Source organism: Strix uralensis, chromosome 18 (genome assembly GCF_047716275.1).
Source record: "Strix uralensis isolate ZFMK-TIS-50842 chromosome 18, bStrUra1, whole genome shotgun sequence".
NCBI lineage: Eukaryota > Metazoa > Chordata > Aves > Strigiformes > Strigidae > Strix > Strix uralensis.
In genome coordinates, this window is record NC_133989.1 from 2,085,352 (window position 1) to 2,099,824 (window position 14,473).

Below are 14,473 nucleotides of genomic sequence, written 5' to 3' on the forward strand. Positions count from 1 at the left end.
TCGGCGTTCAAGGAACGGATGCCACCGGGTTTTTATGCAACAGATTGTCATTTCTCCTTTTCACATTGAACAAAAAATACTGTAAATCATAAAGTGATTCATGGGAGGGGGATGAAGCTCCGGCAAAGCACCGGCGGCTCCAAGCGGGGCCCAGCCCGGCCCGGCAACGGCTCAGCAAGACCCAGCGGCTGCCGGAGCCGGGCCGCAGCCAGCGAGGGCCGGGAGGTGGAAGGGCTCCGGCACACGGTGGTTTCTTCCAGCTCTGAGGACTGGAGCGAAGGCGTCGGAGCAGCCAGGCTCTATTTTTGGGTGGTTTCATGGGAAAACGGGGTGAGCCGTGGGGACCACGCACCGATGCGCTGGCAAAATAATAACCACACCGAGGCTCGTTTCAGAGGAGGATATCACATGTTTTATTATATTTTAATCTGAGAACAGCTGCTTTTCCTGCAGAGCACATCTCCGGGCGGCACGGCGCGGTGCCGTGGGGTGGCCGCCGGCATCTCGTCCCGCTGCCGGCGCTGCCGGAGCCGCCGTCCCGCGCCGAGCCGAGCCGAGCTCGCGGAGCCCGAGGCGGCTGACGGGGCGGGCGGGCGGCAGCCTGGAAATTAATACATTTGCCAGGTTGTCAAAACATTAATCAACGGATACAAAAATCTGGAAATGGTTGGGACAACATGTATTTGCGGAAAATATGTGTTCACACAACAAGCACACAAGATGGGAACAATTATATGAAGATGTTTTAATAATTAACCAGTATAAAACAGTTTGCTCTCCATACAGTTCTAGACAATAAAAGTGTTTGCAGTCATATTTTTCTTTTGTACAAAATTCCAGTCAATTGTTCCACAATATTTACATTGTCATTCCCTTTTCACAAAATATCTCCTTTCCCCCCCCTTTTTTTTTTTTTTTTAAATCCAGCTTTGCTACATAAATGCTTTAGATCTCATGGATATCCCTTGATTTATTTTTAAAAAGTCTAATAAAAAAAACCCAGAAGACATTAAATACCATTTTATATATAAAAATGCTTAGTAAAAATATAGTTTTGTTGCCCAATTAAAATATATTGCTGAGAATACAGTAAAAACTGTCCTAAAGCCCACCCCTAACAGGCGCCGACTCTTTAATGGCCCCGGCAAAGTCTTCCTAAAAGTTTTCCCCCCCGCCCTGCAAGTCCGCCTGCCCTTGGGTTAAATACTGAGGGCAGGTCGCTTCGGCTCATCCTGGTGGTGGTTGTTTCAGGCAGGATTTACTGGAATTGGCGTAAAAATGCCCTTTTGAGCTGGTGGGAGCTACGGCTACGCTCTGCTGAGGGCTGGAGCGCGGAGGGCGGCAGGCAGGGTAGTGCTTGGGAAAGGCGTCTATCTGTGTTATATAGTTATACGGTATATCAGTGAGTTCAGCATGGTTTGTCTCTAAAAAAAACCAAAATAAAAAAACAAAACCAAAACAAAAGAAAGCGATGCATTTAATGAGATACTCTAAATATGATGGAGCTCGTGGTTAAAGGAGAATGGCTTTTTGTTTTTAGAGGAGAGTCGGGGCTCTCCCGGCGAGAGCATCGGGCGGTGGGGCCAACCTAACCGGTGATGCAGGGGCTATAGTAGACAGCGCTGCTGGCATCGGACAAGGCAGATATCAAGCTGCTCTCCTCGCAGGAGATGCTTCTAGGAGTCACTTTGGACAAGGAGACATGGTAAGGGAGGCCCGAGGCTTCGGGACGAGTCCTGCTCATGTTCAAATACTGGTCAAACTCGTTGCGGTCAACATCTGTCCAGAGCTCGGTTTGGTTCAAGTGATCCACGCTCTCCATGTGGTGGGCTTCGGGCGGGGGCGAGAGCTGGCCCAGGTGGGCGGAAAGCCCGTTCTGAGTTCCCGAGCACATCTGGTTGTAGTATATGCTGGAGGGATGGGGAGTCCTCATGGCGTCGGCCAAGTGCGAGGGGGTCTGCGCGTAGGGCACCGCCACGTCCCGCCCCATGCACTTCTCCTGGGGAAACTCCATCTGGTGATGGTGGTGGTAGCCGCGAAAGGGCATCATGTTGCAGTCATCCTGCATGTGCGGAGGGAAAAACGCCGGCTCGGTTTGTTCCAAGACATCCAAGGGAGACATCTCAGGAGTTGGCAAGCCATAGTTTTCAATATCCGACCCCATGGAGTGGAGTTCTCTGAAGTGGTTAAGTGGGGGAGGCTGGGGGTGGCCCGGCTGGCTGCCGCCATGGTGACTCATGCTGAAGTTGTCACTGCAAGGCTGGGAAAGGTTATGCAGGAGGATATTGGGTTCCATCCTCTTGATTTTCTTGGCTTGCTTCTTTCTCCTTGGGCGGTACTTGTAGTTGGGGTGATCCTGGAGATGCTGGATTCGCAGCCGCTCTGCCTCTTCCACGAAGGGACGCTTGTCGCTGGCGCTCAGCGCTTTCCACGACTGGCCTGGAAGGGGAAAGCGAAGCTCTGTGACACTGGCTCGGCCACCCGGTGCTGGCCGGGGCGTGGGGACACCCGGGGAGAGGGAGCCCTTGGGGTGGGAAGGGCTCCCTTGGACGGTTCGGTGCCTGAGCAGGGTCCCGGTGCTGACACGAGGAACAGCTGGGGAGCGGGAGCCCAAGCAGGGCTTGGGCTGCGCCCAGCGCTTCGGCACAGCGGGAGAATGGGGGTTCAAAGCCTGGGGGGGGGGCGCGGGAACCCCTTTGCCAGAGCTGAGGATTCTGCCTCCCGCTGCCCCTCGGCACAGCCCAGTCCCTGGCGTGCCTGCTTCCCTGCATCCCGCACCCACCGCCCCGCTCCTCTGCGGCCCCACTTGCCCACCCCCAATCCCCACACCCCGCAGCCCTGTATCCTGAATCCCACGTCCCCACACCCCGTGGCTCCGCATCCTGCTGCCCCATCTGGCCATATCCTGCTTCCCGTAGTCCCGCATCCTGCAACTCCCTCTGCCCATATCCTGCTTCCCGTGTTCCCACATCCCGCATCCTACAGCCGTGTATCCCGCATCCTGCAGCCCTGTATTCCATATCCTGCAGCCCCGCAGCTGCGTACCCCACAGCCCTGCCTCTCTGGCAGCCCGCAGCCCCGTTTCCCTGCATCTTGCGTACACGCAGCTCTGTCTCCTCACATCCCACGACCCACAGTCCCATATTCCCACATCCTCTAACACCAGATCCCGCAGCCCTCAATCCCGCAGCCCTCAATCCTGCAGCCCTGCATCCTTGCAGCCTGCAGCCGCATCCCTTCGTCCCACATCCCTACGTCTCGCATCCTGCAGCTCTCTAACCTTGCAGCTCGCAGCCCTGCAGCCCGCAGCTCCCCATCCTTGTAACCCAGCTCCTGCACCCCCATACCCTCGCAGCCTGCATCCCGCAGCCTTGCAGCGCACATCCCAACACCCTGTACCCCGTCATCCTGCATTCCCAGCCCTGGATCCCTGCATCCCAACACCCTGTACCCCTGCAGCCCACATTTCCAGCCCTGGATCCCTGCATCCTGCTGGCCTGGACCCCTGCAGCCCGCATCTCCAACCCCATAACCACCTATCCCTGCATCCCCAGCCCCGTACCCCCACATCCCTGCATCCGTAACTCCGCACCCCTGCATCCCGCAGATCTGGACTCTCACAGCCCACAGCCCCAGCCCTGCACCCCTGCATCCCGCATCCCTGCACTCTTGCAGCCTGCACCCCCAGCCCCGTATCCCCATATCCCGCATCCCTAACTTCGTACCCCTGCACCCCACAGCTCTCCACTCTTGCAGCCCACATCACCAGACCTGTACCCCCACATCCCTGCATCCGCAGCCCTGTACCCCCACATTCCTGCCTCCTCAGCCCTTTACCCCTGCATTCTGCATCCCTGCACTCTTGCAGCCTGCACCCCCAGCCCCGTACTGCTGTAACCCCACATCCCCAGCCCTGCACCCCGACATCCCTGCATCCCTAGCTCCGTATCCCCTTCTCCTGCATCCCTGGACTCTTGCAGCCCACACCCCCAGCCCCGTACCCCCACATCCCTGCCTCTCCAGCCCCGTACCCCCTCCTCCTGCATCCCTGCACTCTTGCAGCCAGCACCCCCATCCCTGTACCCCTGTAACTCTGCCTCCCCACCCCTGTACTCCCACATCCCTGCATCCCTAACTCCGCACCCCTGCCTCCTGCATCCCTGCCTTCTCACAGCCCACACCCCCAGCCCCGTACCCCCGTAACCCTGCATCCCCACCCCGTACCCCCACATCTCTGCCTCCCCAGCCCCTCTCCCCCTCCTCCCGCAGCCCGTCCCGCTCACCCAGCATCTTGCTGAGCACGGCGTTGTGCAGGTCGGGGTTCTGCTGCGCCAGCCGCTTGCGCTCATCCTTCGCCCAGACCATGAAGGCGTTCATGGGCCGGCGGATGCGGGAATCCTCGCCGGCCTTGCCCTCGGCTCGCCCGGCCGGGGGGCTGTATCCATAGCCCGGCTCGGGGCTGGGCGTGCGGCTGGGGGCCGCGCCGGGGGCCGCGCCCGGGGCCCCGGGGCCGAAGGCGAAGCCGGGCTCGGGGCTGGGCGTGCGGCTGGCGGGGGAGGCGGCTCCCGGGGGGCGCGGGAAGGCGAGCCCGGGCTCAGCGGCCGGCACGGCGGCGGTGACCCATGAACAGTCGCCCCGGGGTTGCGATATCTCCTCTCGGCAGTAGTTAGACTCAGATATATTCATTCCAGCTGGACAGCACTTTGTGTCCGACCCGACCGGGTTACCGGAGAGAGAACCGGGTCCCGCCGCGTCCCACCGGGTCCAGCAGCCGCTGAGCACCAGCCCCGCCGCTCGCCTCCGCTTCGGGGGGATTTGGGGTCGGCTTGTTTTGTTTGGGTTTCTTTTCTTTTTTTTTTTTTCTCTTTTATTTTTTTTTCCCCCCTTTCCCCCCAAAAAAAAACTTTTGGGATGATGCTGGGCTGGAAGGGGCAAAATATAGCCGGGCTGGACCAATCAGCGGGGCGGAGGGGAGGAGGAGGAGGAGGAGGACGAGAGGGAGAGGAGGAGGGAGAGGAGGAGGAGGAGGAGAAGGAGATGGAGATGAGGGGGAGGAGGAGGAGAAGGAGATGGAGATGAGGGGGAGGAGGAGGAGAAGGAGATGGAGATGAGGGGGAGGAGGAGGAGAAGAAGGAGGAGAAGGAGAAGGAGGAGGAGGAGGAGGAGGAGGAAGGGGGGTGTCCCCAGGCACCAGCAGGAAGAGCCACCCGGGGAGGGCCGGGCTGGGACCGGTGTGGACGCTGCTGCCCAGCTCCCTTCCTTCCAAGGAAGAGGGTTGTTAATTTTTTCTCTGCCTTCTTTTCCTTTTTTCTTTCTTTTTTTCTTTTTTCTCTGCCTTCTTTTCCTTTTTTCTTTCTCTTTTTCTTTTTTCTCTGCCTTCTTTTCCTTTTTTCTTTCTTTTTTTCTTTTTTCTCTGCCTTCTTTTCCTTTTTTTCTTTCTTTCTTTTTTTCTCTGCAAGCCCCTTTCCTGGCTACTTGCAATCTGCCCACGTCTCCCGCAGCCCCGCCGAGCCCAGGCAGGGCAGTGTTTAGATTCGCCTGCCAGGCTGCCTGTTTGCAGGCGGACAGGGATGCTTGGGGCTTTGCGTTTATTTTTCTTATGACTTATTTCGTGTGTGTGTTTTGGCTAGCATTCCCCGTCCGGGGTCGGGAGCAGCCCTGGGGTGAAGTCAGGGACGAGCACTCTTCCCCCGGCAATTTTCTGGTGGGAATTTCAGTGCCAGGGGGGAGAAACTGCTCTTTGCTTTTAATAAAGCGCTGTTGACATGGAAAGAAACGCATTTCCAGTCTGTCAGCCTTAGGGACTGTTGAGGAATGGTGGGTTCACTGGCAGGCGGGTGATCGCGGCTAAAACCTCCCTCCCGAGCTGCGCTGCAGGGGCTGGCACGGCCGTGCTGTTGCCACACGCGCCGTGGGCACGGCCACATACCCACGGCACGCTGCCATGGGGGAGCAGCCTGTCCCCTGCCACCAGGTCACTGTTCCTCCCGCTCGGCTGCCATCCAGAGCGATTTGCAGTGCCAAGAGCCGGGCTAGGTGGTCTGAAGGTCCTTCCTGCCCTTGACACGGAGGAGTTTTGAACTCTGCGGGACCCTTTTGCAAGCCAGGAGATCTGCTGGCAGACTGTCCCTGCTCCCTGACACCCTGACACCCCCCAGGCCATCGGGTTGAGGTGTGAAAGGTGCCCCAGCTCCGGGCAGCTGCCTCCGAGTCCCTGCTGGCTGCGGACATGCCCAAGACCCCATCCCGAAAGCTGAACCTCCGTGTTCAGGAAGACTTGGGGCACCAAATTGCGCAAGAGCCAAGCTCCCAGCCTCCTCGCAGCGGTGGGGTATTGCATGCCATGGTTTCTGTGTGTCTGGAAGTGATTTGAGAAAGCTGGTCTGCTGTTAACCCTAAACAAAACAAAGGCCTAAAAAAAATAAATAAATAAGTAAAATCTTGTCTCACTTATTCTTCAATCGCAAACCAGGAGTGACAGAGGTTTCGGGCTAGATTTCCTTCACGTTTCTGGAGCCTCTTATTAATATTTTGCAAGAGCAAATCAGCACCAGTGCACAGGAGAGCCCGCACGGCTGCAAGGAGCCTCCTCTCCGCTCTTCCCCGTCCTGCCCCGGCCGTACAGCCCAGGATGGTGCTGGAGCATCGCCACGCCAGAGGAGCTGCCGCGTGCCGCCGGCCGGAGCCGAGCCCCTGCACCGCTGGAGGCTTTGGCTCTTTGCCCCAGCCCTGGGAGCAGCAAGGTGGGTGTTGGTAGGGGAGCTAGGGGCCCCCAGGCCAGGGCCTGTGGCTGCTTGTGGGGTGAAAAGAGCAGTTTTGGGGGCAGTCGGACTGGGCAGCCGCTGGGGACACCCCAGGCATGTCCCCCCCCCACCGATCCTACCCTCTGGCCCCCCCACCACACCCACCCACCAGCACCCTTGGCCTCTGGGTGGGCTCAGGGCAGCCCTGGAACTGGGCTTGGACCTGGTGCCACCAATTAGTATTTGGGATGTGGTGCTGATGAGCTGCAGTGGGGGTGGCAGAGGGGGAAACTCAGATTTTTCCAACCCTGGCAATGATGCTAAGAGCCAGGGCAAACCCTCCTGGGGAGGGGGGAGGCAGACCAGAGCCTCGTGCCTGCCACGCTCACCCTGTGCAACCTCCCAGGTGTTGGGCCTCCTCCGCAGGGGATGGCAGGGGACTCGCCGTGGTTTCTTCACGCAGGGTGGGGGATTGGCGTGGTGCTGCCGTCCCTGTTTGCACTGGGGTGGTTTGGGACTTCATCTGCCCACCGAGCGAAGCTGGGCACTTCAGCAGCAGAGCGTGTGTGCGGTGCAAACCCTGCCCCACAGTGTGTCTGCCACCGGGACGGGGTGGGGGGGGGCGGGAAGAGCCAGGGAGGGTGGTGGAGGGGGAAAGGAAGGACACGGCTTCTGGAGAAGGAGGGATGAGAGCTGCGAAGCAGGGAGAGAGGTGTAGGAGAGCGGTGAGGGGGGGTGGAGCAGCGTGCAAAGCACCTAGAAATGCCTGGTGTAAAAATGCCGGGGTGCAAAGCACACAAAAATGCCCGGAGCAGCCCGGGGTGGGATGGGGGGACCGCGCTGCCTGTGCGGGCAACGCCACAACGCTTCTCTCCCCCTCTCCACTGCCGGCATTCACCCCGCAGAGCAAAAGCTCCCTCACCCAGCCGGGCTGCGGGGTGATGGCCGCGGGCTCTGTGCCCAACTCAGCTTTCCCGGGGCGGGGACAGACACACAAACCCCCCTCCTTTCTCCCTGCTGCTCCAGGGACACAGGGAAGCAACATGGGGTGCTGGTGACCCCCCAGTCCCGGCTCATCTGCAGCGGCACACGGGGAGGAAGCGCTGGACATCCCTGGGCAGAGATAAGGCCAGTGTGTGCCGGCTGGGTGACCTCTCCCCACACCCTCCTCGCCAGGCCTGGCGTCGGGCGAGCTGGACCCCAGCCCGGTACACAACTTCAGGAGTTATATTTTTTTTTTTTTTTCCCTTTTTATTTCTTTTTATTTTCTTCCCCCCCCCCCCCCCCGTTTTATTAGGCTGGCGGCTCGCTGCCCCCATCGCGGCCCCCGGTTTCCCTTCCTAGCATCCCGCGCAGTCCAGCACCACACCTAGCAGAGGAAGCGTGGCAGGGACGGCAGCCTCCGCTCCCCAGCACAAAGGCATTTTCCCTCCCCGCCCCCAGCCCGCGCCTCTGGCTGCCCGTTATTCCTCCCAGCCAGGTCTGATGCCGAGCTCCCACCCGCCTAAAAATAGAGGCGGCACCACCTGGACCATGCCAAGGGGTCTCAGAGATTTGGAGGCTCGAAGTGGGGGTGGTGGGGATGGCAAGAAGGTAAGAGCGAGTGTTGATGGCTGAGCCCGATGGTTATTCCTGCTGCTGATGGCTGTGGGTTGGGGCAGGAACCCCAGGATGGGCTAGGGGCTGTGCAACCAAATCCAAGGGATTTACATCCAGGTTACAGAGGCGGCAGGTGGATGCTGCAGGGCCCTGGTGGCACAGCAGTAGCAAAGCCCTGAACCATGATGGGAAAATTGCTTTTTATTCTCATTTTGCAGAGGTGCAAGGCACGAGGGGAGCAGTCAGTGGGGCAGGGGCGGGGGCAGGATCCATCCCCGGGGCTGGGTGCGGGCACTGAACCCTCCCGCGGTGGCCAGCATCACCTTCACTCACTCACAGGGACCAGCCTGGCTTCGAGATGTGTTCATGCCACTAATGGATTAATCACCACACAATTACCAGTGTGGGGCTGGTGCTGTGGTGTGGCCGATTGGATGAATGAGATATTTCACGGGAAGAGATTTCTTAATAATTACAGCTACTAATTATCTTTAGGCCACACTGCAGAGGTACCCGGAGCAGTGGGGCCAGGCGGGATGGACGTGTCCGACACCCGCACCCGCTTTCCTCATCCCGAAGGAGATGCCCTTTACCAAGGGTGGCCGAGGGGAGCGGGGACATTCCTCACGCAATGTGGGGGGACCCTGCAGCACTGCCCAGGCCGGTGGCTCCCCTGGTCCCCTGAGACATGCCCCCGCGCCAGCAGGTCCCGCGGGCTCCCCCGGGGCCGGGGCCGCTGCAGCCTTGCTGGAACAAAGGCTTCCCGAAGAAAGGCGCTTCCTGGAGAGCAAAGGACTCGGGGCCGGGAGGCTGAAGTCATCTGCTGGGAAATGCTCCGTGTTTCGCCGGAGCCTCCCTTTTTCCAGGGCCCAGCTCAGCGCCCAGTTTCCTTGGGGACAAAGAGTTCAGTGGGTCAGGCAGAGCTGGCAAGCACCGAGCAAGCCGGCCGGGGGCTGCCGGGCGCCGGCAGATGCAGTGTGACATCCGTGTTAGGAGCATCCCGGCAGCAGCCATGTGCCCGTGCAAGGGTGACATGTCCCCCCTGTCCCCAGCCAGGGACCAGACTCCCACCCGACTCGGGGTGGAGAATGGGTGGTTGCTGTCAGCCCCAGCTCTGGGGATGGCCAGCTCAGCTGTTTTCTGCTCATTTGGTCTTTTTCTTGGCTTCCAGCTCCACCTGACAAGTGAAGGGCACTGGGGACAGTGGAAAGGTGCTCTGGGCCACAGTGGCTCTCTCTCCCCGGAGTGCGCTGACCTGGGTGCCCGTTGCCACCCTGTCCCACTGCCACACACACTGGCAGGTCCCCGACGGCTGCGGGACTGAGCCAGGAGCACGATGCAACCTGCACTGGCCAAGGCCGGCCATCAGGCACCACATCCGAGGAAGCAGAGAAAGTTGTCTTTCTTTTTCAGCTCTTTCAATAACCAGAGGTCAGCCTTGTCTATACAGGATTCTAACTGGAATGGCAACAGCAATACCCATTGTGTGAGCAGCGAAACCCACAGCTAACCCAAAAAAGCTGTTTGCTCCACACAGGCACAGCTGGCGCAGCCTCCCGGCTGGTGGCCGGAGCCCTCGGACCTCAGCGGGGCTGTTCTGCCTCCCCCTCCCCTGCCACAGCCTCTTCTTTCACTGCCCTGGCTCTCCCATGAACCAGCTCGGGGTTCTGCACTTCAGCCACATCACCCTGTGATTGCTCCCTGACCTGCTGCCCGTGAAATGCCAGGGTGCAGCCCCCATGCCCCAAGCGTGTGCGGAGCTGCTGGAAATCCCACCCATGGCGCTTACAGCCCGGCTAATGCCGTGGAAAGGCTTCGGCACGGCACGGCACACGAGGAGGGCTGAGCGTGCTGGAGCGCGCGGGGCACGCACGCTGCCTGGAGTCGCTTCCCCGGCAGCTGATTGCAGCGGCAGTCGCTGCTTTAATACTCGGTTCCCATCACAGAGAGAGCCCAGGCTTTTAGGAAGGAAAGTCTTACACTTCTACCAACTATTTCAAGACTCCCATAAACACATTTTTGGTTCAGCATTAATGAATTACCTCAATGCAGAGCTACTCATGCCAAATACATGAATACAGAGTGTAGAAAAGCCGCCGAGAAGCAGATTTGGCTGCCATTCAGCTGCTCCGATCGGCACAATTTCTTTTCTCGATTATAGCAAGAAAATGTGCTCTGCCTGTGGCACCGCGTCCTCCCAGGAACAGGCAGCTGGCTGACAGTTGGGCTGAGCAGAGCCTGGGCACGCCGGGGTTATTCGCTGCTTCCATCACTTGAATTGGCAGAAAATGCTACTCGCTGGTGTCTGTGCAGGAGATGCAGCCAAGAAGCGGGATCCTGCTCTTTCTGCATGCCCAGGCTCGCTGCTCCGGGCCGCCAGACCTCCTCCTGGGTGCTGAGGAAAGGAGAACTGCAATTAGGAGGATTTCCGAGCCTGGCTTTTTTGGGGATGTGGGTCGGGGCTGCCCGTCTCTGGCCCACGAGCACCACGGCTGGGTGCAGCTCCACCACGGCCCCTCGCCATGGAGCTGTGAACCCTCAGCCACGGCCTCGGCGACTGTGTCCCCTGCTTCCCTCCAACAGCAGTGGCCCTGTTGTGCTGAGGACTGCCAGGAGACAATGTGCCCCCCAGAAAAAGTACAGCCCCACTTTTACAAAAACCTTTCTCTCCAGGGCTCTGCCCTCCGCTTTCCTGACCTCCACATCCTGCTGGGAGTTTGCTCACCCCTTGCTCTTCGAGCACCATTTGACTGAAAGTACCGTGGATAATTGGGCTCGTGCTACATCACGGATGCTGCTTTCAAGCAGGGGAGAGGAGGGGAATTAAGGAAGGCCACACAGCAATCACACCTTCACTGCTTTGCGTCTCAGTCCTCAGGAGCTCGTCAGCAAGGGCTGAGCTGGTTATCGCCTCTCTGCTCCCTAAAATGAAACTCTGGCAACAGGGGAGCAGGGGAGAGGGACAGCTGGCAGCACCCGCTGAGCCCCACAGCCGGCAGCAGGAGGGTCGCCCGTCCTCTCCCTCGCCAGGAGGGCTGATGCAGCAACGCAGGACGTCTCCATCTGGGAAAGGTTTGCTGTTCTCAAGAGCCGCTGTGGCTCCCAACGTGTTTTAACTTAGCGTGAGGCATTACCTCACTGGCCTGCTGCAGATGGCAGATGGCTGCTGGCTGCGCCACGCTCCCCTCTCCCCTCTCCCCTCTCCCCTCTCCCCTCTCCCCTTTCCCCGCTTCATCTGCAGCCCCTGAGCCCGGTGCTTTCTGCTCAGGTTTTCCATGCACTGGCTGGTTTGCTCACAGATCCTGGAGAGGTGGTTGCCTGGTTTCTGAGCATCACCCCAGCTAGGCCTGGAGGAAGAGGAGCCCTTTGCAGCACCCCTGGAAGAAGGGGAACACTTTGCAGCACCCCTGGAGGAAGAGGAGCCCTTTGCACATCCCTGGAGGTGACAACCTTTGCCGAAGCTCGCAGCCCACTTCCTTGCACAGGGGGTCTCAGGGCCCCCCCTCTGCTTCACCAAAGCTTTTCCCGCCCAGCAGAAAGGATGAGGATGTTGCTGAGAGCGATCTCACCTTCATACAGACAGGGAAACCCTTGCCAAACTCAAGTGGAGGAGAAGAGTTTTGGCTCAGAGGTGGGTAGATGCTGCTGTGGCTCTGTGCCTCAGTTTCCCCACGTGTTGTGCAGGGCATGGGGCAACCCAGCCTCTCCTCGGGGCCTTTAGAGACAACAATCTCCCTGGCAAAGGTCAGGATGTATCAGGGTAATTTTGACAGAGTGCTTCTTTCCTGAGAGAGAACAATAATAATACTAAGAATAAAGAAAAAGGCCTGAGAGCTTTCCTTCCCTGCAAGCAGAGGAACAACTTTTGCTTTTTGGTGCTGTATTGGAGACATTAAGGGAAGGGAAATGAGCATGAATGTGCTTCATTTGCAGCTCAAAACCCCAAGAACCATATCATGCCCCCCCCCATAAATTGGCCTAAAACATGAGATTTAAAAGCTTGCCACAGACAGCATCTTTTCCTTCACTTTCTGATTTCAGAGCATCCTTTGTGCTGCAGCTCGGGGAAAATGGCAGTGAAATCCCCCAGCAACAGAGCTGGAGCTCAGGGATGCTGCAACTGGCTGCGGGGGGTTTCAGCGCAGGGATGGAGGAGGAGGATGGTAGTGAGGATGCCCAGGGATGAAGGCTGTGCCAATGTCAGGGATCCCCGCCGCTGGCGGGGCGCAGGAGGGCTGGGGGCAGGAGGGAGGCAGCAGGGAAGGGCTCCAAGGGAAAGGCTTTGTTCATGGGCCAGCCGGGAGCGTGCGAGGGCCTCCGGGTTCCAGCATTTCTCCTCCACTTTGCTCCTGCTGTGCGCGGGAGCCGGGCCAAGGTGGAGCACGGCGGGGTGGAGCGGGTCCCTGAGGAAGGCAGGGGACGGCCGCACATTGAGCCCTTAAATTGCCTGGGAAAGCAGCTCTGTCTTTCCAACTCCCTCCAGGGATCTTCTCTCACCGTTTCCCAGGCTGCTTGCCCCGAACACCTCCACCTCTGCCCTCCTCCAGCCACCCCTCTCGCTTGGCCTGTTCAACTTTGCTCCAATCTGAAAGCGCACGGGAAGGATAAAGCAAAGGCTCATGACAGAATGGCCCTTCGTGATGTGCTCGAGCTGGAGAAATAAGGTTAAAGGCTCTTATCTGATGGAGCCACAGCCTTGCCAAAGCCTGTTGCTATCAGCTCGGGACACATGTGCTATTGGCAAAGCTTCGGGGACACAATAATACAAACAGTTTTCATTGTCGAGTCAACAATGATGGGAGAAGGAGCCTGGCGCTATTACCGGTATAAAAGGCGCGCTGTAGGAAAGCTCAGGACAGGAGGATGCAGTCGGGATCAACAGCGGGGTTTAGCAGATTACAGTTCTATTTGTATTCGGGAAGGAGAAACCTTCCATCCCCAGTGGGCTGGAGCCAGAAGGATGGAGCCAGGGGGGGCGGTTTAGGCTGCAAGGAAAAACTCTTTGAGCAGCGCTGGAAGCAGCTGCAGCAAAGTGCTGATGGCAGCGGGTTTGGGCAAGGGCAGGTTTGCAGCGCGTCAGCCCGAGGTCATGCTCTGCCGGCTCGTGAGAAGTCACCCAGGGAAAAAACTTGGGGCTGTACACGACTGAGGGGGCTGCGAGGCGAAGGGGGGCTGCTGCCATGACAGCCCAGGGCTGGTGGGATCCTCTCCACTCCCTCACTACAAAAATCTGTATTTGAACGGTGTGTGCAGGGTGGGTGGGCGATTTGGCACACGCTGCACCCACTCCTGCTGTCATTTGGACTGACACGAGGGCGGTGGGGAGAAGGTTGGTGCCTGGGGGCTGGTGCGCGGGGGCTGTGCTGCACCCCTGAGTTTCACGGGGGGAAGCGGCCTTCCAACACCCGTGTCACATCTCCCCACACTCTTCCTCCTCAGCTTTCCTCCAAACGGGGGATTTTTGGAGAACACACTCTCCTGGGCTGCATTGGATGTGTGGGGGGATGAGTGGGATGGGAGGATGAGTGGGGTAGGAGGATGAGTGGGGTGGGAGGATGAGCAGGATGGGAGGATGAGTGGGGTGGGAGGATGAGTGGGATGAGGCCACTGTCCAGCCCAGGGCAGCAGCCCCTCCAAAGTGGCACCTGAGGTGGCTACCACATGCCCGTGGCTCTGCCTGCCCCAGCCCTGGGGCTGTGCTGTGACCCTGGCACCCAGGCAACGTCTTGATCCACAATGCCACACACTGACGGGGGCACAGGGAAGATGCTTCGGGGGTGCAGGACCCAAACCACAAGATGGAGGGTCTCCAGCCACCCGGCTTGTGGAGGGCGAGCAGCTGGGCCACCCGGACTGAAGCCCAGTGCCAGCCCTCACCCTTGGGGGTGGATGGCAAGGTAGTGGGGAGCATCGCCTCGGCTGTGCCCGTGGCGGTGAGGAAGCGGATGCAGGTTTGCCAGCTGTCATGCCATGGTGGCAGGGATCCCTCTGCCTCCACTCCACAGGAGGCTGTGGGAGGCTGGAAAGCCGGGCAGGAGGTCAGGAACCTATCGGGTGCTGTCAGGGGTCGAGCAGGGCTGGGGTGGCCATTCCCACCAGGAGCAGGGATGTCAGGCGGTAGCCATGGCTGG

The 14,473-nt window shown here is 59.2% G+C and overlaps 1 protein-coding gene and 1 long non-coding RNA gene across 3 annotated transcripts; one reads left to right on the forward strand and one right to left on the reverse strand.

Moving 5' to 3' along the window:
• Window positions 1–389: 389 nt before the first annotated feature.
• SOX18 (SRY-box transcription factor 18) lies at window positions 390–6,391 on the reverse strand. The gene is made up of 2 exons (XM_074888481.1): window positions 4,284–6,391; window positions 390–2,439 (listed from the first exon to the last, which is right to left on the reverse strand). Exons 1-2 carry the CDS (start codon window positions 4,684–4,686, stop codon window positions 1,589–1,591), a joined length of 1,254 nt encoding a protein of 417 aa, XP_074744582.1. The 5' UTR covers window positions 4,687–6,391; the 3' UTR covers window positions 390–1,588.
• Window positions 6,392–6,585: 194 nt separating this feature from the next.
• LOC141951792 (uncharacterized) lies at window positions 6,586–13,178 on the forward strand. 2 transcript variants are annotated; one of them, XR_012631452.1, is made up of 3 exons: window positions 6,586–6,743; window positions 9,514–11,973; window positions 12,826–13,178. It is a non-coding gene; the product is annotated as an uncharacterized LOC141951792 (long non-coding RNA). The 2 variants fall into 2 exon arrangements; XR_012631451.1 differs by lacking the exon at window positions 12,826–13,178 and having other exon boundaries at window positions 9,514–12,192.
• Window positions 13,179–14,473: the final 1,295 nt, after the last annotated feature.

What these genes read in the sequence shown, in the direction of transcription:
- SOX18 (XM_074888481.1), bottom strand. Translation starts at nt 4,686, where the DNA reads ATGAATATATCTGAGTCTAACTACTGCCGAGAGGAGATATCGCAACCC. An exon ending in CGTGCTCAGCAAGATGCTGG is followed by an intron (nt 2,440 to 4,283) that starts GTGAGCGGGACG and finishes TTCCCCTTCCAG; the next exon opens with GCCAGTCGTGGAAAGCGCTG.